The sequence below is a fragment of the Leptosomus discolor genome, chromosome 20, assembly GCF_034619465.1.
Source record: "Leptosomus discolor isolate bLepDis1 chromosome 20, bLepDis1.hap2, whole genome shotgun sequence".
NCBI classification, from domain to species: Eukaryota; Metazoa; Chordata; class Aves; order Leptosomiformes; family Leptosomidae; genus Leptosomus; species Leptosomus discolor.
Window position 1 is genome coordinate 9730442 of NC_141410.1, and position 24649 is coordinate 9755090.

General features: G+C 41.0%; 1 protein-coding gene across 2 annotated transcripts in view; it reads left to right on the forward strand.

Moving 5' to 3' along the window:
• The first annotated feature begins 16562 nt into the window (after window positions 1–16562).
• PLCH2 (phospholipase C eta 2) overlaps window positions 16563–24649 on the forward strand; it is an 83112-nt gene continuing 75025 nt past the window's right edge. For both annotated transcript variants that reach the window (XM_086475957.1, XM_086475958.1), the window contains exon 1: window positions 16563–16674. In XM_086475957.1, coding sequence (XP_086332083.1) covers window positions 16563–16674 — 112 coding nt within the window. The remainder of the gene's footprint in view (window positions 16675–24649) is intronic.

The following is a 24649-nucleotide window of genomic DNA, read 5'->3' on the forward strand; positions in this document are numbered from 1 at the left end:
TAAAAATACAAAACTAAACCAAATTGACAAGTCTTTGGAACATTTTGTTCAGCATTCCTGTTCACCTTGTGCTCACATACATTTTGATTTCTGTTTAAAGTAACAGCTATGATTTCCGTGCTATCTCATGTGTCTGACAGCTTAATTGTTAATTCCAAACATGGGAAGACTGTGGTTAAAGTTAGAGGACTTGGTAACTTTCTCATCACCACAAAAGCATTGTTTTCTATTTCAGCACTGCACAGGCAGTGCAACAAGTGCTCCCTGACCGTAGTTTAATCTTTCTACTGACTGCGATAGGTAGTATTTCCTTTGCCCAATCCTGTGATTTCCTTCAGCAATCAGTAGGTTAATATCTCTTAAATCAGTTGCACCTGGGAAAACTGGAACATAAAAAAATCTAGAGGGAGTTAGGAGCAAATAGTGATATTTTGTTAGAGCTGGTGACTTACCTGCTTAGTTGTGAACAACTGCTAGAGAAGCTGATGTGAGTGCCAGGTATAATTTCTCATTTGTGCTCTGTGTAAGATACAGGTTTTACTAAGTGTGTAGGGTAAATGTTTGTTGCCATTTTATTGAAGTGGGTAAATATGTTTTTCTTGTTTTCCAGGTCAAGAAACCAAAGAAGAGCTCAAGGGACTTTTTGCAAAGCTGAGATGCTGGCTAATGAGCACTTCATTATTAGATTGGACACCATTTCTAAAGCTGAAGATAAGTTTAGGCTCCTGAAGGTCAGATTTTCATTCCTGGAAAATTTGTTATTTTGGGGGGATTGTGTGGTAAATAATACACTTTCTTTTTAGTAGAGTTAGATATTTTTAACACCACAGTCCAAGTGTGTCCAAAAGGTGCGCGAAGAATGAGGTGATAAACTCTTATGGTCCGGTAGAAGTTTGTGTAACTGATTATGGGTGGTAGAAAACCCAAACTGACCTTAATACAGCTGAAAATCCAAAGTGTAAGCAGTTTTCGGTGCTGCACGGTAACTGCTTCTGTTTTGTGTGCGTGTCTGTTCTTGGCATCAATGTTTTATGGGGTCAACTCATTAATTATTTACCGATGTTTTTGAATTCAAACGTTAACTGTTCCTTATCACTGAGGGTGCCAGGCTGCCAAGACTCTGTTCCCACGAATGTTAAAACATGTGTTTAACTTCTCTGTATGTGTCCGTTCTTGAAAAATTAAATGGATTTTGTTATATTCTGAAAGTTAAGTTGGTTTGTGATATTTTGAAGGGTGGAGGTTCTGTCGAGCGTGACAATAAACATGCGTTCTCCTCTCAAAGGAGGAGAGTTGTCCAAATCTAGAAAATAATTCAAAATATCATTTTTGTTTTGAACTGAGGAGATGACATCACGCCAAATAACCTCTCCATTTTGGGTAGACAACTTTCATGTCTGTACGTTGAGGACAATTGACCTCTGTTTTAGTTGCTTGCACTCAGAGTTGCCAGTAAGAGCGGGACAGAACTCTTTCCACCTTGCAGTGTTGCAACCGATCCTGTAGTTCTGAAGCACATTCTGCATTTCTTCATTTCCAGTGGTGTGAGTTGTTTAGGCAGCTGCTGTGTTTCACGTGAGAAGTTGCACTGGCATGTGTGTGTAACAGGAATAATATTTCTATATTTCCTTTTTCGTTGCTAAAATACATAATAAATCAATGTCAGTATGCCTTCATAGAAGATGGGATAAATCGAGAACCAAAGAGGTGATACAACATCTAGAAACTAATGACTTGGAAACACTCTTATGTCAGTGTTCAGTCTCCTGGAACACGTCTTTGCCCATGCAGTATTGGGTTATGTGTTTAAGTGCTCTGGAGTTTTTGAGTGTGTATGTCAATATGTTGTTTGTAAGAAAACTGAAGTACCTAAATATACTTATTTTTAAACCTGACAAGCTCCTGGCTTCTCCCAGGAGAAAGGAAACCATTTGTATCTATGTTACAGCTACTTATATACGCTTTTTGACTGTTAGCTGTTATTGTAGGACAAACCCTCACTACTGATAAGAAGTTGTTCTTGTGAATAGTTCTATAGTGGACAGACTTTCTTTTTTTTAGTTCTTTATTAGGGGAATGTTTTGTAGTCTATGATTTTGCTCTTTGTAAACAGGTAACAGTTAAGAAGTGTGAATATTCAGGGAAAAAAGCAAAACGGGCAAATTAAAGGATAAAATTAGAAGCATTAGGTAGGACTGTTAGTTGAGAAGTACCGCAGCAGCCGTACCTCAAGGACCTGCGGCTGTGGTGCCTCTCAAGTGCTGCCTCCTAGCCCGATGGAAGCCTCTTGAACACAGTGTATCATGAGAATTGTTGTACAGGTCATCGGACCACTCTGATCCTTTACCAACGTGATGGTTCAGCTGGTACCAGAAGCGACATGGTAAAACACGCTGGGGTTAACGTGGTTAAATGTTCCCTCCATCCCATACAGCAAGACCAGACTGATGTTAGTTGTTACACAGTGATCTGCAAGAAAAATCTGTTTCTTCTACTTTGTTTTCTGGTTGATACGGGCAACTGCAGAAAACTGCCATTATCTCTTAATATTTGTGTTTTACTTAAGCTTTTGCAAGACAGATTTCCGTGCAGGCTTTATTTCCGTGGCATGCTTCTCTACTTTTCCTTATAACAGGCCTGATAGGGGAGCCGCTTCGCTGACGTTAGCATAAGGAAGTCCAAAATGTAAAACAAACTCTGCACAGTAATGATTAACTTTTCTTCCCACATGTTGCTTGTCTGCACGTTATTAAGTTGGTTTTCACTCTGCAGACCTGTTAGGATGGAAGAGGTTTGGAGCGCAGCTTTCAAACCCGGCAACAGGCAGATGTTTCAGTTTCCAACCTGAAGAACAGGTTCTGCTGATGTGAAAGGCATGAAATGTCTGTGGAGGATGGTTACCACCCTCTGATTCCTTTTGCCTCCTCCCACTTTGAACTTGTTACCCTGGAGCTGAACTGTTTGAATAAGGACTGCAAGAGCTGCTCTGTGATCAGTGAGCTGAGAGCCCTTAACATGTAAAATACAGGGGCGGAGCCTTCACTCAGACCTTGCAGTTCCCTCCCCCCTTTTTTTTGGGCACGCTTGGGAAGGTTCCGATGCACCGTGCAGGGACGCTAGGACAGCTTGTCTGCACTGTCCAGAGAGACCAGACAGAGGTGTGTGGGGGTTTTGGGTTGGCTTTGTTTTGTTTTAATTTGCTGCTTTCTCTTTCAGGAATCATTTTGGTGCACTTCGACCACTTTTGCTCACTCTTAGAAGTTAGCAACAGATTTTATAATACGCTGCTGCAGGAACAGATAGGTATAGGTATATATACATACACACAGCTTTATGATTGCAACAGTTTGCTACTGCTTTTGCTTTTGTCCTTTTTAAGGAGGAGAGGCAATGGAAAGAGCATGATGTCTAATGCTTGGTTTATTTTGGTCATGCTTTCTCTTGTCCATGAAAATGTTCAGGAATCTTGGTATTCTGTTAGTTCTAAACTTTTAGATTCTCTGAGCTTGTAGGGATGAAGCAAACTGCATTTGTGATTTAAGTTTAGACTTTTCTAACTGGACAACTGCTTTCTTCAACACAAGAGACTAGTACGTTCATTCTTAGCATACCTAGCTTTCACAGGTATATTAAGCCAAAACTAAAACTGCCTTGAATAAGAGAAATCGAATGTAAAATAAACTTTATATATTTAAATAAATACCAGTAAAGTAATATAACCCATCTGATTCTGTGACTGAACAGTTGGTAGGTCTTAACTTGGAAGGGAAGACACACATGACCCTTCCAAAAGGTATGCATTGTTTGGCCTTTTTTTTTTTTTTCCTCATTGTTTTGGGCTGTAGCGAAGGAATTTTCACTTTGTTCTTGGCATAGAAATGTGGGTTACGATCGCAGAGATATGGCAAATAATAAGGATGGCCAGATTGCTAGTGCTGTGTATGCTTCAAATGCCTCCGGCTCCAGAGTTTAGATTTAGGTCTTGAACATACCCCAAATCCTAAGGGTGATAATTTCTAGAATCATGTTTTGTTTCATGGTAGAGGTGGGTTCGACTGTTAAAAAAAAAAAAAAAAGAGTAAGAGTCACTGCTAGCTGCAGTAAGTTTGAGATAGGGAATTTATGCCGTCTTCAGAAGTTAAGTTGTTTGTTTATTGTTCAAAAGAAACTGGTCAAAGTTTTGTCTATTAAGAGAACTTTTTTTGCTCTTACTGAGGGGGAAAAAACTTGAGCTGGGGAGAATTCTTTTTGGCCTGGTAAGATTAGGTATGAAGGAACTGTTTAGTCCAAATGAAGGACAGAGGTTGTGAGGGAAGGTCAGCGACTACTGATGACATGTACTGGTTATCTAAATGCGGTGAGGTTGTGTCGTGTCACAGTTACTGCGTTCTAATGACCTCATCTGTGAAGAACAGATGAATAAATGCAAACTTGTCTCTGAGCTCTTCAGAAGTTGGGCTGTTTTATATTGCCTGCTTTTGGGCACCCTGCGTTGGTTGTGTATAGACTAGAGACCACAGCTGGATATAGATACCTTTGGCATGGCAGACCAGTTAACAGTGGGCTTTTTTGATTTAATAAGCAAGATGTTTTACCAGATCTATTCTGTTGTACGTGCTTGTATAATACAAGGCTCTATAAATGAATCCTGGAACACTAAGGGGTTGCTGATTCTTACATGGAATGACTGTGTTGGGAAGGTCAGCTCCTATAACGCGTCATATTCTGATCCTTCTCAGCCCAAAGAATCTATCATTCTGATCACCTGCCTAGGGTTCAGCTTCCTGTCTAAAGCCGGGAGAAATTTAATCTGAGTATTTTTTGTTAGTTTGTCGAATCCCTATGTTAGTCTTGGAAAGTTAGTATTTTCTGTTATCCTTGCAACTCATGGAGATTGTCATAGAACCACAAGTCTTCTAGGGCCACAGATGCATGGATTGTTTGTTAACTCATGCCTTGTCAGTGGTAAGTAAATAACACTTTTCAAGGGAATGTCTTGCCTGTAAATTTGTGTGAAACCTATTAAATGTATGCCCTAGAGACCACTGCAGAATTTTCAGTCATTCCTTGCTTTTGGTTGGTTTTTGTTCTGGCTGTGCAAGAATTAGGATAACTTTCTCATTTATGGCCAAGCTCCTCTTACATTATCTGAAAGGGCTTTTGTTTTCTTCTTATGTGGCATTCATCTTTTCTGTAATGTATGCTGAATTAAAAGCTACTCCACGCTTAGCCTGCATTGTCAGAGCATCCAAGTGACTGTTGCTGCAGGAAGTCCTTCCCACTGCCAGAGCTTGTTGATAACATTCACATATTGTAAAAAAACTGTAGAAGTGAAAAACTGAAATTTTTTTGTAAAAGAATCTTTACTCTTGGTGGGGAATAAAAAAATACAGAGTGCATGGTTCTTCTGAAGTTCTGTAGTCACAGTTTCAGAACAGCACAACCTTACTTTGGTTTTAAAATAAAATGTACAGAGCACCCAGTTCCTAAATATAATTCAAAGGGGCCAACTTATTTACAAATATCACTGGTATTTGTTCTTTTTTAGTCCTGTTAATTTGTCCAGAGCCGAGAAAATGACTGTATAAATACAATTGAGTGGGAAATAGGATGAGGCTGAAGAGATTTTTTCAGTAAAGACAGTGTCTTGGTTACTACAGATCACCTGAATTTACTGCAATACGTTTTTTTCTTGCATCAAGGTATCTCATTATGCATTAGTTATCTATAAAATGACCCTCTGCTTCCCATGATAGACTTAAATTAATCTGATCTTACTATTGAAATATATTCTCTGGTGTTGAATTTTCTTCTGCATGCTTCACTGCCTTGGCCTTATCTGCTCCCGTTGATGCCGCTGGCCTTGCTAAATGATAGCAAACCTTCCTGTGTATCCCTTGTTGAGAATAATTCTTGATGGCATATGTGAAATGAGGAGAAAGTGTAGACCACGCATTCAGGATCGGGTGACAGTGAGGAAAAGGCCTGTATAACATGAGTCAAGTCCTGTTCCAAAGGGCCAGCTATTCTCCCTCCCTGGCCCCTGAGCTAAGTATAATTAGTGACCACTTCGTAGAACATCTTAGCCCACTGTTTCCTGCCAGTCATTATGAAGTTCTAGACTTCTGCATTGCTGCTTAGAACGCAGGCTGTAGCTCTGTAGGGAATTTCCAGACCTTTTATTCATTGTTTAATCTGCCTCCATTTTGTGGGGGTGGAGCACTTGCCTTCAGCACACGTAAGTACACAGTCGTCATTGGAGCGGTACCTGGAAAACTGCAGGCTGCGACAAATCTTTGCACATGCTTAGGCAAAGTTCTGACTTCCCTGTTGTTTTTCTGTACAGTGCTGTCTGGCAGCCTGCGTGTGAGCCTGTGCATCATGATAGAAGTTTTGAGTGTAGACGTCAAAACAAGCAGGTCTAATGCTTCAGGATTTTGAGAATCTTGGTTTCTGTTGTTCTGCAGGAGGCATAATGGTTAACAAAGGAACAGTGGTAGCTGGTGTCCACACTTGAAAAATTCTTTGATTTTTAAATAGGAGTTGAACCAAAATCCTGAAGTGTTGGCTGAAGAGATGAGAAAATGAAGGGGATAGGGTTCTGGATGGAGAGATGGTGTTTCAGGCTACGAGTCATGAGCAACTTCCTCAGGTGCAGAATGGCCAGAACAAAACACTACTCTTTGGGTCTTGCGTCAGGCTCTTTTGATAAGAGCTATGTGAGAATTCTGTTGCTAAGTGTCTAGGTGCTTAAAGCCAGTCTGCAGCCCTTTGGATCTCGTTTGTTAGAAAGCTTACTGTTTGATCCATCTGAGGTTGGATTGCAAGCAAGCATGAGTTAAATGTTAAAATAAGCACTGAAATAATTTTGGAAGTGCTGTTTGCCCCTATCAATGGACCTGAAAGTATTAGTTGAGCGAGGTTTTCAGATCCGTTTGAGTCAGAAATACAGCATGCAACTTGAGAGATTGATTTTTGTATACCTGGTTCTGATCTGGCTCTGCATTTTTTTGATTGTTTCCATTTCATTAAGAAATGGCTCCTGGAGAAGATTTTCTGACATCTTAATAGTTGTCAGGGAGCTCTGGATTGCCTCAGAAATTAAGAGGGAAATCAGGTGGGAAGGTGAAGGAGCTTTACATGTTAACATTCCTGGGAGAGACTGAAAGTGCTGCAAAAGCTATGTAGTTCCCATCCCCTCCAGGTGTTGTTTGCCAAAGGCTGTTAAGCGGAAACTTGCAATACCACTTTTTATGTTCAATCTGATGTTAAGAGGACGTCTCTACATAGCTCTCCTTGCAGGACTAGTTACTATAAAATAACTTAAAAGAAGCTCCTCCCTGCCTCTTTTCCCCTTCAATGTGCCCTCCCCAGCTTGTAATTCCAGATTTCCTAGTGCCCTTAGATGCTGGAACATATTTTCTGGAAGTTTTCTCTGCCTTTAACTGAAAACATGTAATTCGTGTTCTATGTATTTTTTTAAAAAAAAAAAAAAAGCAAGGAATGGAGCCTGAGGAAACAACGGCAGCATGCAACTGCGGTGCCTGGAAGCAGCTGGATAGCCTGCAGAGGAGAAAGTGAAAACCAGAGAACTTTGCAGTGTGTTATGCACGGTACTGTTGAGTAGGATTGCTGCAAGAACTAGGAGAATTATATTCTACTTGATTTGGTGTGTCAAGGATGTGACCACACTGGATTGTACGGAGGTAGGTGGCTGTGAGTGGAGCTGAAGATAGGTTGTCAGATGGCTGAAGCTGCCAGACAGACTCGCGTAAACTCCATTGGCTCTGGAGTGAGTGTTTGGTAAAGATAAGGTTTACCAATTGTTGTAATGCCCACTGAGAGCTGGCCTCTGGTGTGTGGGGTTGCGGTGGGTAGGTGTGATTTTTTGGTTACACTTAGAAACCACTTAGTGGATTTGGTGCTATACGCCTTGGATGGTGAGATTTCAGTCTCTGATTTTGATTTTGGATCATCCTTCATTAAACAACTCAATAGGATTTTTTTGTCTCCCACAGTGTAAAGTGGCCTATCACACTTCTTTCTTCCCCTCCTGTGAGTTTAAACAGGTTCTGAATGAGACAAGGTTATTGAAGTAATGTTATTTATTGACTAACAAAGTACTAAAGTCCACAATAAGGTGGTGAACAAAGCAGAGCTGTACTTTGACATTTATTGGGTTAGGCCCTAAAGACTTGCTGCCTTGTGGCAAGTCCATTGGTGTTTGTGTGCGTCGCTGCCCTGTAGTTGACAAAATGAGAATGGGTTGAGTGGTTCCCAGATCCCTTCCTGCTAATGGGGAAGGAGATTCATTACTTTAAGAAATTAGTTTTGATGTTTGGCAAAAAAAAACCCACAACCAAAAACCAAAAAACAAAACAGCCTTCTCTTTAAGATGCCAAGTGTAAGCGTGTTTTTCTTGTTTGCAGTATACACATGTAGCAGTCGCTTTCACCAGCTCAGTTTGTCTTACAGTAGGGTGGTGTGAAGAAAGACCCGCTTGGAAAGAGACCATGCTTTTGATTCTGTTCTGGTTCCTTACTGTGGTAAATTAAAATATTGCCAGCTGCAAATCCTGATGAAAACCTTTGCCCAGCCTTAGGTCCAGGATGGCGACTTACTAAGATTTCAAAAATATCTGAAAGATGATCTTTATAGGCAATGGCAATCGGCGAGCGCACACAGAATGTTTTTATCAGCTCACTTCTAGGAGTATGTATTGAAAATGAAGTGTGAATTGCAAACCAAGAGAATTCGGTTCTCCCCAACTCAAGTGTTTATCGTATCATAGATCAGTTATTAATCTTAGCAAAAAGCAGCGTGTGACCCTAAGGCCAATGCAAATAGGTTAGATCTGAGATGTTCAAAGGAGCTTGTACACTGCTTTAAATTGCAGAGTAAGTTGGTCATGTACGCTTATTTAAATCCATGGTGTGAAATTTTTGAAGCAATCCAAGTTGTAAGGGATCCTTCAAAGTCTGTAATTCTCTTTTGTGCTTGGACTTGGTGTTCCGTGTTCTCTGCTCGTCACCTTTCTCCCTATCACTGAAGGCCATTCCATTTTTTCTGTGTCTTTCTGTGATCTCTAGTTTTGAAGTCTGTTGTGACTGGCTTCTACTTTGTGTAAAGCTTTCAAGAAAGTCAGATGTTTGGCAGTCGTGTAGATTTGTGGAGTATTTGACAATGTTATAAAAAGGGAGCTGTGCTGCAGGTAAAGATCATAGTCTTGACTTCCATTCGCGGAACTTCAGTACTAGGTTGTCCTGTCTCTGCAGTTTTCGTTGAATGGGCTTGGGTGCCCTTCTCTCAAAGCTACATATAATTAGCTCCAGTTTTTTAGTATGTGTGTATGTGTGCTTGACATTCTCTGGCGATATGCAGCCTGCTTGTTGGCTTTCAGTTGTGCCAAACACAGCCGAAGTTTTATCCCTTCGCAGTTACCCAGAGTGGGTTAGAGACATAAAATTGGGATACGGACCAAAGGCGCTGTAGTACATCTGTACCTTCCCTTGCTGGGAGTTTTGGCTGTTTATGTTGGAAAACGTAGCCATCAGTGTTGTTAAACCTGTGCTCTGGATTATTCTGTGCCTCTGAAAGGTTTTCTTTTAGCCTAATTGGCTTTTTATATTGTTCCAATTTGAGGTTATATATATAAATTTCTGCTGTAGAACTTTTTGTCTTAGTAACGATACAAGTGGTGGAAAACTACAATAGCTATGTGCTAAAAGATGTCTGGAATAAGGCTGGGGAAAAAACCTTTGCTTTTCATTAGGGTAATATCCTCATTTCACTAGCAATAGTTAAATTGTTGCCATTTTACCTCATCATTTAGCTGACAAGATATATTAATTTTATTTCCTATTCTCTCTTACTGTCCTTCTTCCACTGCTTAGGCTTTTGTATCTGGTCCTCCTAGGCATCCTCAGGAGAAGGCTGAGCATTTACCACTGACTTGCAAAAGGAGAACATGGGTTGCCACCTCCTTTCTAACTCCCCTAGCATAAGTTATTCCTTAATATCTAAGAGATTGAGCAGTACAGCAATAAGCTGCTGTACAGAACAAAAGCAGCTTGATTAAAATTCATAGGCTTTATTCTTAAAAGAAATTCCTGTTTCTTTAGACAAGGTTGAAAAAAAAAAAATAAATAAGTTGGTCTTGTGGAGAGTGATCGAGAGCGCTAACAGTATTTGTGTTATAGATCTCTTGAGCACGAAGGGCATTGGAGCCCATAACCTGCATCTCCTCTGTAACAGGACTCACAAGTTCCCCTGTGCCGTAACGCTGAGCTTTTCCAGCAGCTGCTGCTTCCTGGCTGCCTCCTACCAAGGAGACCTTCCTCTCCCCGTTCCTTCTCGAAGGCTTTTTGGTTTTCATGGTCTATAGTATGAAACTTGTAGTTTCAAAGCACTTCTGAGCCAAGCTATTGGGTGAGATTGAGAGCCTTGCTTAATTAGTTCCCTTTGCTCTTCAAATAAAAATTTCCAGTTCTTTCTTGCTAGTAAGAAGTGCAAATGCTCTTAAGAAGCAAGAGGCTGCTGTGTGCTGTTTCCATTGTTGTTTCAGACAGGTCTGGGAGCTGGCTAGCAAGAAGGAATGATTATGAAACGGAGAGGGTTTTTGGCAACTTGAGATAAATAGGGAAGGGGATCACAAACAAATCTATCCCCTGTCTCTAGAAGCTGTTGCAAATGTCAAGTTCTGTTCTGTAAAGTAAATGCTAAAGTCATATGACAAATCAATATAAGCCGGAAGTAAATTATTTGGATTTAATAGCAACTCTCCTTACTTGCATGAGGAATATTCAGTTACATCATTCGGCAAAAATGCAGGGCTCTCCTGCATGTGCGGCTCTGGTTCAAGCTGGAAGGGGTGGGTGAGGAGAAGCTGACAAATGTTAAGTGTCCCTTTTAAGTGGGATGACTGGGTTCTGGGTGTAAGGTGAATGCATCAGGCTGCCAGATATTCTGATGTCCTCTTTATTGCCTTTTTTGTGCTTCCCTCTTACATTTTTAACTGAACTGTTTGCCAGGGAAGTCTATCACATGCCAGTTTCTTCTGTGTGTGCTCTGTCCCTTGGGAAAAAAAATGTATCACACCCTAAGGTGTGGGCTTACCCCCTTGTTCCATCGTACTGAAACAGACTCCTTTCATTTTGCAGCTGCTTTGGATGTCAGGTAACATGCCTGGGCGTGCAAGTTATCTCAAATGGAATTGCCCGGTGAATGGAGTTGCATTCCTTAAAATGAGCAGCATGTCATCGTGAACCACAGCAGAGTTTAAAAGCAAATTCCAGGTCTCAGATTCAAATACTTTGAAGTATTTTTTTTCTCCTATTTGATCTTTTATCTTATTGATCTGCTTCCTGATCAAACTATTGCAGTTTAAATGATGACTTAGTTTTTTTTTTTTTAATGTTTCATCCACAGTATCAGTGTCTGTTCTGGAAGGATGTGGGAGCTTGTCTGAGTTCTGGTGGGTGCCACACGATACTTCCCTGAACACAAAACCAAGTCTTTTGTGGTTAAACTTTAAATACGACAGTAATATAAAAATGGCTAAAGGACTGTTAATGGTGTACACAGCCTTTTTGTCTGTAAGTGACATCTATCCTGCCTCTAGGGTTTTAAGTCCTGTTTTCTGTGGGAATATGGAACCTCGCACAGCAATACTTAGGTAGGGCTCTCAACCTGAGCACTCAGTGTAAATCTTGTTCATGGGGTCTGAACGGACACACTTTCTCCCTTTTGGCCATTTTGTGACTTTTGTCAGTGAGCAGTGCTGTTCTCAGAAGCCAGAGTGTTTCCTAGTACAACAGAGGTGAAACATTTTTCAAAGAGTATAACTGATGTTACTCATCATACAGTCTTCACAAGAAATTTTCCAGGAAAGCCAACTGAGCCTTCTTCCATTTACTTTACTAGGAAGTCTGGCCCCTGAACCTTGTTCTGAGATACCAATTTGAATTCTGCTGTATTTTTAAGGATGAACAGTGTGCTTTTCTGTTGGCTGCCTAGAATTTATGGGGACATTCAGCTTGCTGTTTTGGGGAGCAGGGCTGGGCTATTTTTTTTTTTTTTTCCTTAAATAATACAGGTATGCTAGAGAGAAGCAGGTCAAAGAGAGGGAAGTCTGAGGACCTGTACAGAAGCTCTAAGAGGTGGGACTGAGTGAAGAAAGAATATCTTTTGCATGATACAGAAGACGTTTAGAGATTAGCTGAGTCACAATAGCTTCACTTTCAGATCAGAAAAAAAAAAAAAAGAGTAAAGAATGTGAATTTGATGTGACTCAAGACAATAAAATATTCAGCGAGACCCATCCTCATACAATATAAAGTGCGGCTCCTCTGCTTTCACTGAAATGGTGCCAGTATGTACCAGCATGAACATCTGTGCCCATTAAGTCTTCCTCACTCTTGTGTATATGTTCTTTGGTGTGTAATGAGTCACAGTGATTGAACTTCCTGCAAAGGAAATGACCTCTCAAAAAACCCCTAAAGCAAAGAGGTGAGAGAGTCTGGCAAAATACCTACCAACCAGTTCAGCTTTCTGAAGAGGAAGTGGATAGATCTTGTCTCAATGTTAAACAGTCTCATCGGTCCTGTGAGCTGTGGCTTCCTGGATTAATCTCAGGGTGAAACACTCAATGTGCATGTCCAGAAATGGCGCTTTGTGGCTGGTGGCTGTAAAATTGTGGTTAGGAGGAGAAGCTGCCCAGATGGCCCAAGCAGACAGGTAACTCACCTGCTGGGAGGCAGTGCCTGTCAGATGTAGGAGTGCTTGTTCAGAGCGTGCCATGGGGCAGCTCCAGAAATGCTGTGGAGAGCAGTTTTGGCTTTTTCAGTGGACACAGTTGATTTACCTCCTGAGATGCTTTCTAATGTCTAGTTCTCCTTCTCTCCTAAAGTTCTAAAAAGCCATTCCCGAGTGTTTCCTGATTCACTGTAAATCAGGGGCAGGTGCAATGAAAGCAGATATACTGAACAAATGTGCGTTTATCTGTCTGTCTATAGCTACTTCACTTCTTCCTTGCATTCAGTCTGCCTTTCTTGACATTCTATGTTTTGTCATGCTCAGAAAATTTTGAAAGTGCTTGTTGAGTAGGATGGGAAAGTTAGACAAAGAAGGTCTGTGACCTAGTTCGGGTTTTGGAAGGTACAGAGAGAGGCTACAGGGGAGAATGGTCCAGGCAGGATCATAAGACTTTTCCTCAGCTATGCTCGCTCTCATCACATTTTCTGTCTTCAGCAAAAGTTTACATAAATGTGAAGTATAAACAATGTATGGGAATAGCAGCAACACCAAATGTAATAACAGAAAGGTTTAGTCTTAAGCAAACGTTCCTCGCTTCAGCTGAGAAGAACAGCTTTACTGTTACAGCATTTGTGTGCTTTAAAGACCTCGCTACTGGATAAGGTGATGCTGTTAAAGGAGTATGACAGCTCTTTGTTAGCTTTGGGATCTTCAATAATTCTACAAAAGCCATTAACAAAAAAATATTTCTCATGTGTTTTAATCCATGTAAGGACCTGGTAGGTTATACGGTCATTAATTCTCCTGATGAGTATCATACAATTTCTGCTTCAAGGAATAAACTCATTTCATTCCTAGCATGATTCAAATCTGAGGGGACCTCAGAAGGTGGGTTGTTCGGTACAACCTTCTGTCCAAGGCAGGATCAACCCTCAGTGCAGACCAGGCTTTCCCTTCGGGTGAGGAGTCTGATTCTTGGTAAGCTGTCTGCACGGTCGGATACTGAGTTTCAGCAGCTGTATTTGCAGATACCTGCCAGTCACTGACATACAGAAATGTTTGAGGAGTGTGTACGATGGCTCTTCTCTGGCAGTGTAGGTTTTTTCTTTGGTTTCACCTTGCTACAATGCTGTTGCTCTGTGTGTAAAACCAAGGGTAATTCCTTTGCTGAAGTTCTTTCTGGTTTTTTAACATGTTACTATTGTTTCAGTTGCACAAACCCTTTCAGGGAGACCCGTGCTAGGTGCTGTGTATAGAGATAACAAGCATATCTTATGCCCAAGAGACTTACGTTGAAGCTGTGGGATTTTATAGGTAGTGGGTAGATACAAGCAGAAAGGGAGAACTCGAATTCCTTTGAAAAAGTAAAGGGAACAGGCTATGCATGGTACATGCCTAGTTGAAGAACACGTGCTGACTAGAAACAAAAGTTGCTTAAGATTTTCTTCTGTTTTCAAATGTATATATGTGTTCACTCACAGCTGAAACTGGCAAACTTGAATTTCAGAAGCTACTTTCCCCCACGCCTTTCACACTGAAAGGCAGACACAAAGGCTTGCTCTTTTTTCCTTTGGCGAACTCTTCAGTATCTGCTTTGGATTCTGGAGTGCTCCAGAAGGTGTGTGTTTGAGAGTTGGGTGGGAGAAGAGGGGAGAGGGCAAAGCATCATGACTAGGTGATGACATTTTCTGTTGTCTGTGGTGTAAGATGTGTGCAGGGATTGGATTTGATACAGGTGAAAGGTGGTTGCGGGGTTTCTTTCGTCCTTGATTTTCAAAACAGACAGTAAAACCATAGTAGTATCTAGAAAAAGTTAGAGACTTCGTACGCTCAAAAGAGAGTTTTGACAGGTCTAGTGAAAAGTATATACAGGATAGAAAAGCTTAGAATGAGCCTTGGCAAGTCAGCTCTGTGTGTGTATGTGAATGTATTTTTGGTATTGACTCAAGGATTAACTTAAAGGAAAAACCAGCTATTTTGGGATGCACAAAATGATACATGGAAATACACGAATTGTTTTTGCTCAGTCTATAGCAGAATGTTTGCTCTATATTCTTTTAACTACTTATGTATATGCCAGGCAATGATGAAGAGATACAATTATGGACACAGATGATGGCATGTTTGGAGGGGACAGGGAGTATCTTTGACAACCTATTAACTTCACTCCCCTTTCAATCCTAAATTTATAATTTTGGTTTTGGTGACTCTAGCTGTGCTTTGTGATAAACATACTCTTCACTAAATGAATTTCACCCTCTGATATGCCCCAAATTATTTCAGAGCCACAGGATATGCTTTGAGATAGTTCCTGTTTAAATGTGGAAACAAGTAATTTTAATGATATTGAATTTCTACATAATTAATATTGCTAAGCAATGCTGTCTCATATGAAGTTGCTATACATTTGGCTCAGTGTATGGGTATTACTTCACTGACTGACATGCTCCCTCTCAACAGAGGAGATTTTGACAAGATAGAGAATGGAGAAGGTAGGGCTTGGTGAAAAGATAGCCGTGGTGAGGAAATGACTTCCCAAAGAAGCTGAATGAAGGACCGAAGGTAAGGAGAAGTGCAACTTCGAACTGGCAGATACTGTAACAGGGGCATCTCTTAGTCATTTTTTGCTACAAGTGTCTCACCCCCCCCTCTATTTCTACTTACTGTAAATTAATAGTGATGCCTCATTGCCCTCTCTCCTTTAAAATAATGTCAAACTGGATCTGTGCTTTCACAACAAAACATGTTAGGGCAATGTTTGAGAGCTCAACTTGTAATTACAAACCGAAGGAGACTCCCATAGATTCAGTTACCAGCACAAGGATCCCAGGTTTCTGTCTTGTGTGATTGTTGTTTTGGAGTGAGCCTTTGACCTTCTTTCTCGGAGGAAGGTACCCGTCTGAAAGGTTTGGAAAGGTGAGTCTTCTGTAGCCAGTGGGCAGGCGATAGGTAAGAAAAGGGAAGGAGAATGGCAGACAACGATGAAGAGATACAGTATGGAGACAGTTGACAGCATGTAGGAGGAGAAAAGAGCTTTCAAGGGTAAGAGACAGAATGGAATGAACAAGCCAACATCACAGCAGTTCGTTCTCGAAGCTGTCCTTTGGGAATACAGCTGATGCGTTCGCTTACGTAAGAATGATTCAGTTAACTGTATGTGTGTGTGTATATAAAAAACATTAAACCCGGCATGAGTAGTTTGGCTTCTGGAGAAGCTGTTTCTGGCAAAAGCATATTTTTCTATGATTATAGAAAATACTGGGGTGAGGGAAAGAAGAGTCGGTACCTTCTGTTGTGTGAGGAGCTCTCTGGGTATAATCAACTGCTGACATCAGTCCGTTGTATGTCATCTAGCTGTGTTCCTGTAATAAATATTGTATAATAAAACAGTTCAAGCAACTTCCACTATTTCAAACAAAAAATTGTCTTCTCCAGGTTTGCAACGTGCAAGAGACCCTGGGAGGATACACTGAATACTTGTAACTACTTTTCTCCTGGGAGGGACCATCACATCCATTCTGTCAAGACTGAGCGTAGCGGTAGTTCTTCCTCCGCACTGATACTATAAATTAAGTTCCTCAATGCATGGAATATGTGTCAGCAGGATTAAAGCAGGACAGTCTCCTGAATGTGGGATTCCAGAGAAGGCGCTCACTGTGACTTCTGAAGCAAGCCAGCAGCATCCTGAAATTCTGAATTTTTCTCAGATACTTTTATTATTTGACTAAATCTGTCTGCAGATACCTGTTCTGAAATACTTTGTTTGACTCGGAGGAAGCACTGTTGCTAGGCTGCTCGGAAAGCTTGAGATGGCTCTGACTTCTCCAAAATCTGTAGCAGGGGATTTGACACAAAGAGAAGAATTCGTGCTCCATGATGGAAACTGTTTCCATTTCCTCTCTGCAAACATCATCACAATAGGTAAGTGAAAGGTTACTGCCCTTTCATCGAATAGTTTGGTATTGAAAAGACTTTCTTTTTCTCCCAATTTACTTTTATTGTATTGAAATTTCATATGGGACTTTTTTTCCCTTAAACTTATTTGAGGGACTTGTGCCTGCATATTCCTCAGTCCCTTTTTTCTGTGTAGTTGATATGATGGCTAGTGAACACATTGGGTGAAGTGTGTTTAAAAAAACCCCAAAACTACAACAACAAACCCCCCACAAAACCTACCAAAAAAACAAAACCCAAAACAGCAAAGAAAGTGTCACCACACTGGCCTGTGTATGACCCGTTCCAGTAGTTAGCGGCACATATGAGACTGATGTAGGCTGGGAATTAAATGAGATGGTATTGGAAGGCAAAAACTGTAGCAAGTTTAAATCAAATATGGCACATTGACTCATACAATAAGGATATCTCTGGATCAATCTTTCTTCTGGTCTTTCTTGCTTGTACACACAGCTGTGATGTTGGAGTCATGGGAAGGGACCATCATGGGTAGAATTGCTAAAATTTTCTCATCACGTATTCTTAGACTGGAGGTTTTGCATAATGAACTTTACAGTTGCAGACTTAGGAAAGTTTGAATGGCTTTTAATTGTTTGTCAGCACAATGCTGTGTTCACCTACTAGCAGCGGAACCTTTAACATGTGGGAAGATATTAAAGCCTTTTTTTGGCTGTTTTAAACTGACACCTCGACAAACCCCCTGGCTCCTAAACTCTTTTCTCCATGAAAAACAGTTAGTTCCTTGGTGATTTTAATGGAGGGTGAAATTTATGTATATGTGTTATAAACTATTTTGTGTGAAGAAACTACTTGTCTTTTCAGTGTTCAGTGAGTACAGTATGAATTGTTACGAACCCTTTTGGAGCATGATAACTTAAGACTCTGATGTTACCAGTGTTTCCCAAGACATGCGAGAAAGCATAGTATCTTCATGTAACTGGTGACATTTATACTTGAAGAAATGATTGGAGTGTTTTTGAGATATGCTTAAATGGATGGGAGTAGGAGTCAGTTTCCCAAGTTAAGGAAAAACACAAATAGTACCTTCACCCCGTGTGCTGATTAGAATCTGGATGTGTTGTCTTCTGTGGCTGCAAATAATAATGGTACAGCAAAAAACTGGGGACATGGCGAAACTCACAGGTAGATTGGAAGGGCAACATAAGAGTACTCTTATTTACCAGACCTTCAAACGGTGCAAGTTTGTGTCGGTAACAAACTGGCTCCGAATCGTTGCTTGACTCGTGGCTTAAGCAGGGTATGTGCATTTCCCATAAAATGCCCGTGATCCCTTCTGGCCTTCAACGGAGTCTCTCATGGCAGGAGGAAAGACACGTATTTTCATCTCTGGCATTGCAAGTTGTATTTCCATAGGTCTCTGAAGCACCTCGTGCGGGCCATTGATCCTAAAGTAGGAAAGTCTTTAGATTGAAATCGTGTTCTTAAGAACAGTGGGTTTGAGAGGGAGGAGGATTGTAGGAGAAAGGAGAATTTACAGGAATGACAGAATTTGGTCTATGCAGCTTTGCCAGAGCAGAAGTTTGTGTCTGCTGAATTCCTCTTAAGAAGGCAGTGAGGTGTGCTGAATCTTTCTGTGAGACAAAAATTATTTTTCTTGTCCAAGCATTTCGTACTAATAAGAAACAAACAGCGGTGGCCCTCTAACGTAGCGTTATCCTTTCCATGAGAGATTCTAGTGCAGTTGCCTATCAACTATGTTTTGGCATTTAACCAGGCTCCCTTATTCAGCAGTACCAAGTGCTCCTAAATATTTTATCTTTAATCTTTCCCAGATATATTCCAGAGGGAACGCTAAACGCTGGGAGAATGGGGGAATCATTGCAGTAGAATGCAGCTATGTATGAAGGCCACAAGAGAGTGGCGAGGAAAGCCCAGCCTCTTTCTCAAAGCAAAACATTTTGGGCCATGTATTTAAAAAATGTAGATTCATATCATAGGATGAGACTGTCAAAACCTATTGCAACTTTTTTCCTTGATTCTTTCAAGTGCTTCTGGAAAATCTTCCTTGAAGTTGATGGCAGCGGGATTTATAGTGCCTCAGGTTGTGGCTCTGTGCCATGAGGTGGTTTGAACTGAGCTGAGAGATACGGAGCTCAGTGAATAGCTATTGTTAGCTGTTGCTCTTTTTTGAACGTTGACAGCTTGTGCAGAGGAAAATGAGCTCTTCTCTTAGGCAGCTCTGGAGATTGCAGATGTGATTTTACATGTCAGGTGTTGACTGGAGATTGGGTAGGAGGAAGGGCATTGTGTAACTGATGTCTGTGGCAGATGAATTTGTGCACAGGAGAGATCTGGAGGAGGAGGAGCTGGTTTGTTGCATTTAGAAATTAAAAAAAAAAATAGATTTAGCCCAAGATTTTAGTCAGAACTTCATGTATTCAACACACAACTCATTTGCTTGAAATAAAGTCTCATTTACTGCCTACAGTCATGAAGTAGGCAGCGCTAAAGGTTTTGGCTGGGCTCTCACAGGAGCTAATTCCATCATTTTCATCAAATTTCCAGCAATTGTGAGATCAGTTTAGCTTTCTGCTGGTTTACAATTTGGGCTGATATGTGTATTTTTTTACTAGTATTAATGGGGCTGAATGTATTTGTATTGTACTTGTATTAAAAATAGCTTGTCAGTGAAATTATAATCCATAATTAACTGTCATTACACTAGTTCTTATCTTCATTATCACGTATTTAGTGATACTAGCTTTCTCCTAGTAGAGGTAGCCATCGTGTTTGATCATCGTCTAAATGTGCTTCTTGGGTTCACTGTACGCAGTAAGTACTTGAATATTTTATATTTATTCTTGAATTTATGCAGGCAAGTGGAGCATCTGTTCACAAAGAAATTATTCCAATGACTGCTTCTTTAGTTTTTAAAAATAACCATAAAGCATATTCTTAATTGAAAGGTAATCTAAAGGAAATGGACAAATTTTTAAGTTCCTGCAAACAGTAACTACCGTTTTGTTAAATGCAGACACGTTCAGCAGTGTTGTAGGATTTTTTTGATTCTTTCAAAAGTGTTGAGCCTCCATTAGTGTCCTGGTTGCATTGTGGCAGCTTAGACAAATGCCTGAGCAGCTGGTGAAATGAAGCTTGCGTTGAGTGTCGTGATCACTGCACTGGAACGAAGTGTGTGCTGAAGTACTTTGCTGAACTGGGACCTTTCCTAAGAGGTGTTATTCTTAGCTGAGCAGTCTCCTGGATACTGAAGGCCTGTAGTGGGATCTTTAGCATTGCGCCGTCCTTTCTTGCCTTTGCACAATTCTTGAGCTCTCCTGTCCTTAACTCTGCAAGCTGTTTGATTCTTATCTGGTGGTTCCTCAGCATGTGAAGATACGCTTGCTCATACGCTCTGGGGGAGGTTGCCCCAATATTACTGTTATAGTGTGTCAATAGACAAAGAGAAATATTTACAAAAGTTGTTTCCTGCCTCTCACCTGCAGATCACACCAACAATGATAATTTTCTTATCTAGCTTTTCCTCATAAATTGGTTTGCAAGGGGTTTGAAAAAGAGAAGTGCAGAAATTTAGAGCTGAGATAGGTGTATCGCATCGTTTATGTGTTTTCTGGCCCCACAGAAGTAAGGTGGTACGTTTCACTTACTGCTGTATCATATAAACTGACTTTTAGGGAACTACTTTTTGTTTGTAGGATGAGCTGTAATTTGTTGCCTCCTGAACAAGAATTGTCCATTATACACTTCTATACGTAAGGCTCTATCAGGGTGCGTAGGTAGGACAAAGTGCAAAGAAATGGCAGAAATAGCTGGAGGGAGAGAAAGTCTTCATTGTGCTGGTGCAGCACTTCCAGCATTCCAGTGCAAGTGGGTCTGAACCTAAACAAAAGCTGCTGTGCAGCTCAGGAATCCCTTTGCAGACTTGTTCAGAACACCCACTTGAGTTGGTTCTTAACTCCCTAATTAACTCTTTATATGACTCCGTTTAAATGCTGTGTAGTGCAGTGACAGCTCTTATTTTGCCTTTGTGTTGTAATGAATGCTAAGCAATCTGCACAGAAGCGATGACAATACTGTTGAGCTGTTGTCTTGATAGCCTGTGCTTTCCAGTATGACACTTCAGCTTCAGCAGGCCTCTGCTGGCTAGTGCAACACTTCAGTTTTCTCATTTGGGACATTCATATCTTCCAGAACATTTAGGAAAGGAAAGGAAAGTCTTTCTTATGCTGGGTTCCCCAGAGCTGGATGCAGCCCTGCAGGGGGGGGGTCTCACCAGAGCAGAGCAGAGGGGGACAATCCCCTCCCTCGTCCCGCTGGCCACGCTGCTCTCGATGCAGCCCAGGATGCGATGGGCTTTCTGGGCTGCGAGCGCACGTTGCTGGCTCATACTCAGTTTTTCATCCACCAGCACCCCCATGTCCTTCTTGGCAGGGCTGCTCTCGGTCCACTCACCGCCCAGCCTGTATCTGGGCTTGGGGTTGCCCCGACCCACATGCAGGACCTTGCCCTTGGCCGTGTTGAGCTCCATGAGGTTCTCACAGGCCCCGCTCTCCAGCCTGTGCAGGTCCCTCTGGATGGCCTCCCTTCCCTCCAGCCTGTCGGCTGCACCGCACAGCTTGGTGTCGCTGGCGAACTTGCCCAGGGTGCACTCGGTGCCGCTGTCCCCGTCGCCGACAGAGGTGTTAACCAGCAGCAGTCCCGATGCTGCCACTCGTCCCTGCTCTCCGGGCAGTTAACCAAGTGCTCCTCGTTGGATCATTTGGTCCCATAGTGTCACAGCTACCTACAATCCACTTCTGTACCAAACTTATCGATCTTAGATGGCTTGAAACTCTTGGCATTCTTCGGCAGTTTTCTGATTTATCAGTTGAGACAAACTGTTTTCAAAACATGTTACTTTTTTGGTATAAAACCTCTGCTTTTCTGTGTAGGCTGTATATGGATGAGGAATAAGATTGCTATGTAAAAAGGAAATCTGAGTGGAATGCAATTAACTTTTACATAATTTTGCTGTATAATGTGATTCAACATTATTAGAGTGGCATTGGGAAAGTCCAAAATCAAGGAGTTATATGGCAAATTCGGTAATCCTCTATTTTTCAAATATGTTCTGGCATGTCTAGACTCACTTTTCCCTTGTGATCTGATGAGAGTGTGTTGTGCACAGACATGCAAAATCCTGTTTGCTTAGATATGTAGTACATCAGATTAGCCTGGAGAAGCACTTAAGATGGCCTTCAGCATCTGGCTCTAACATGCTGCCTGCCTACATGGCAGGGGTTGGACTAGATGATCGTTAAACGTCCCTTCCAACCCAAACCATTGTATGATACAAGTTTAGCTGAAGAACGAACACATAAGTGACATGTGAATTGGCATCAGCTGTCTGAAAGTAGTTTGAATCAAAACTAGATTTCTGTGAAACTGCCCATCAGTTAAAAAAAAAAGTGAACTGATATTGTGGCTCTTCTGTATTGGTGAGTGACTGTATTGGTTTGGGTTTGTTTTCTGTTGATGCAGTTTGAATCAAATCTGAAAAGACAGTGTTTATCCCAAGTATTTAAACTTAAACATGTCATTCTCCTTGATTTGGTATTACATAGACAGTGGTGAGTACAAAATTCTGAGACTAAATCCTAAAGTTTTTGCGTAGTCTCAATTATGTTTTCAACACCTTTTTTCCGTCTTGAATGGAGAGCAAGGCTGTAGTGTAATGCACATTGCAGGCGGCTGTTTGTCCTCTTTTTTGCTGCAGAGGCAGAAATGAACAAGTGAGGCTTGCGGAACCCTATTGTTTCCTTTGTTGGCAGTGTCAGCTTATACTAATTTAAAGTGTTTGTGAGTCCATGGGCTGTTGTAATAAAGACGTGAATCTAAGCATATGATACAGGACTGCTCAGCAGACCCAGATTCTGGTTCTGATTCTGTTACTGACTTCTTGTTTGGCTGTTCTTGTAACTTCACTTTGTCCTTCTGTTGTCTCTTATTCCTGCAGAACAGACACTTCCCAGTCATGTTTGGGTCTTTATTACCCATGCTGAAATACAAATAATAGAAATGTTCAACCAAAACAATTCAGGAATGAGGTAACTATCATAGGATCTTGTAGACAGTGGCACTTCTGGGTACTGATATCAGCTGCTTGGGAACTGGCTGCAAAATACAATCTGTAGACCCCAAAAGAGTCTGAACCCTCGAAGTTCTGTGTAGGCAGAAATATTGAGTTAGGTGAAAATAAGTTTGGTATGTTTTTTATTCTCTTTCCTGCCAAAAAACCTACAACAACAACAATAAAAAAAGCCCAAGCTGCCCCATCTAGACATATAGATTTTTTTAAAATCAGATTTAGATGTCTTTGTATTAAAACAAAAAATGCTATGTCTTGTATGATGAAGAGCTGTTTAATAAGTGAAGCATCTGTTGTACAAGGCAGATGTTCTTTTCACATTCTCATTGTGTATTCTACCTACTAGTTCTTTCGGTTTAGGGGTGCCTAGTCTAAATCTACGAGGTACTGATGTGCTGAGAATGGGAGGGGAAACGTGCCATTACTTTTGTCAGGTTAACATTTTAAAATATTGGAGAAAGACCTAAAGTAGGGCTTTGAGAAAGGTTGATCAAGCTGTGTATCTGAGGGGCAGAATTTGTCCTAGAATACATAATTTTTTTTTTTTTAAAAGAGCGTAAATAGAGGGCTCGAAGTTGTTTCTGTGTGTATTGTACTGGATGGATTCCTACTGAGGTGAGTAACAAATTAACAGTATTAACTTTGCAGAAGTGTGAACATTGAGACATTCATAAGTGGTAAAGACCTGTGGTGCAATTGATATGCGCATCTGCAGCTCCGAGGTTTGGTGTTCTCCCTGAACCCCGGTACCTGAGAGTTGGAACAGTAGAGTCAAGCAGACTGAGGTGTATTTCTACGTTACTGCTTGAGTCCATTTCAGCCTATGATTTCTCTGAGTTTAGGCTTTTACTGCTTCCTAATGCAGATTCAGAATGTGACTGGCAATCTCTAGCCAGACTTTTTTAAAGCAAAATTTGTTCTATTTGCAGGCATATATGTGCAAAGAAGCAGCCACACATTTAGGTGAGTGTTTTACCTGAGAGATCACAAACTGATGTATTTTCATCTCAGGTGGTGAGGCAGATCTAAGGACTGATGGAACGATGAAACTGAATCAATTTTCAGTTTGTGAAAAGGGCTGGTTTCTGTTCGTGCTCAGGTAGCATTCTTTAATACTGCTGAAGTCTTAAAAGAAAAATTGTTTGAAAGAATTCAGCCTTTGAGCTGTTTTATCTTCCATGAAGCGATGACACAATTGTAAGAAATCATGCCATTTCTGTAACATAGTGTGCGTTGTAAAGGAGAAAGTATCTTGAGTTACTTGATGACAAGAGCAACTTCTGGTCCTCAGGTCATTTTGCAATACAGAAAGTAATATCTGCCTGTAATGTAACACTAGAGGGCAACGGTGTTCTTGCTGTTACCCCTACGTTCGTTACGCTCTATATGTGCCCGTTCCTTACATACATCTGATGTAGGGCAGAGATTTGAGAATCGTATCTGACAGGGGGTACCGGGAGGACATTTGGCTCAGTATGCAGTCCCTGCTTCCCTCCCACCTCTCCACCAGAAAAGGGCTCAGTCTTGAGTCCTGGTTGAACCACTTGAGCCCAGGTCAGGGGGCCTCAAAGTATTTGCTTCCAGCTGCAAAAGGGAGCTTAACAGAAACTGGAACAATCATTCTTGTGATGGCTTGTTAGAGTCTCTCTTGCAGATTATTTCAGCCATCTTCACTTTAAAGAAGTTATTTTGTTGTTGTTGTTTTGAGATATTCAAAGATGAGTAAAGCAGCTAATTTATATTTCACGTAATTTGTGCAAAAATTAATCTTGCTGTATCTGAAACATTTAAAATGCAAAAGGGTCCAATAGGGTTCAAAAATACTCTGATGTACCG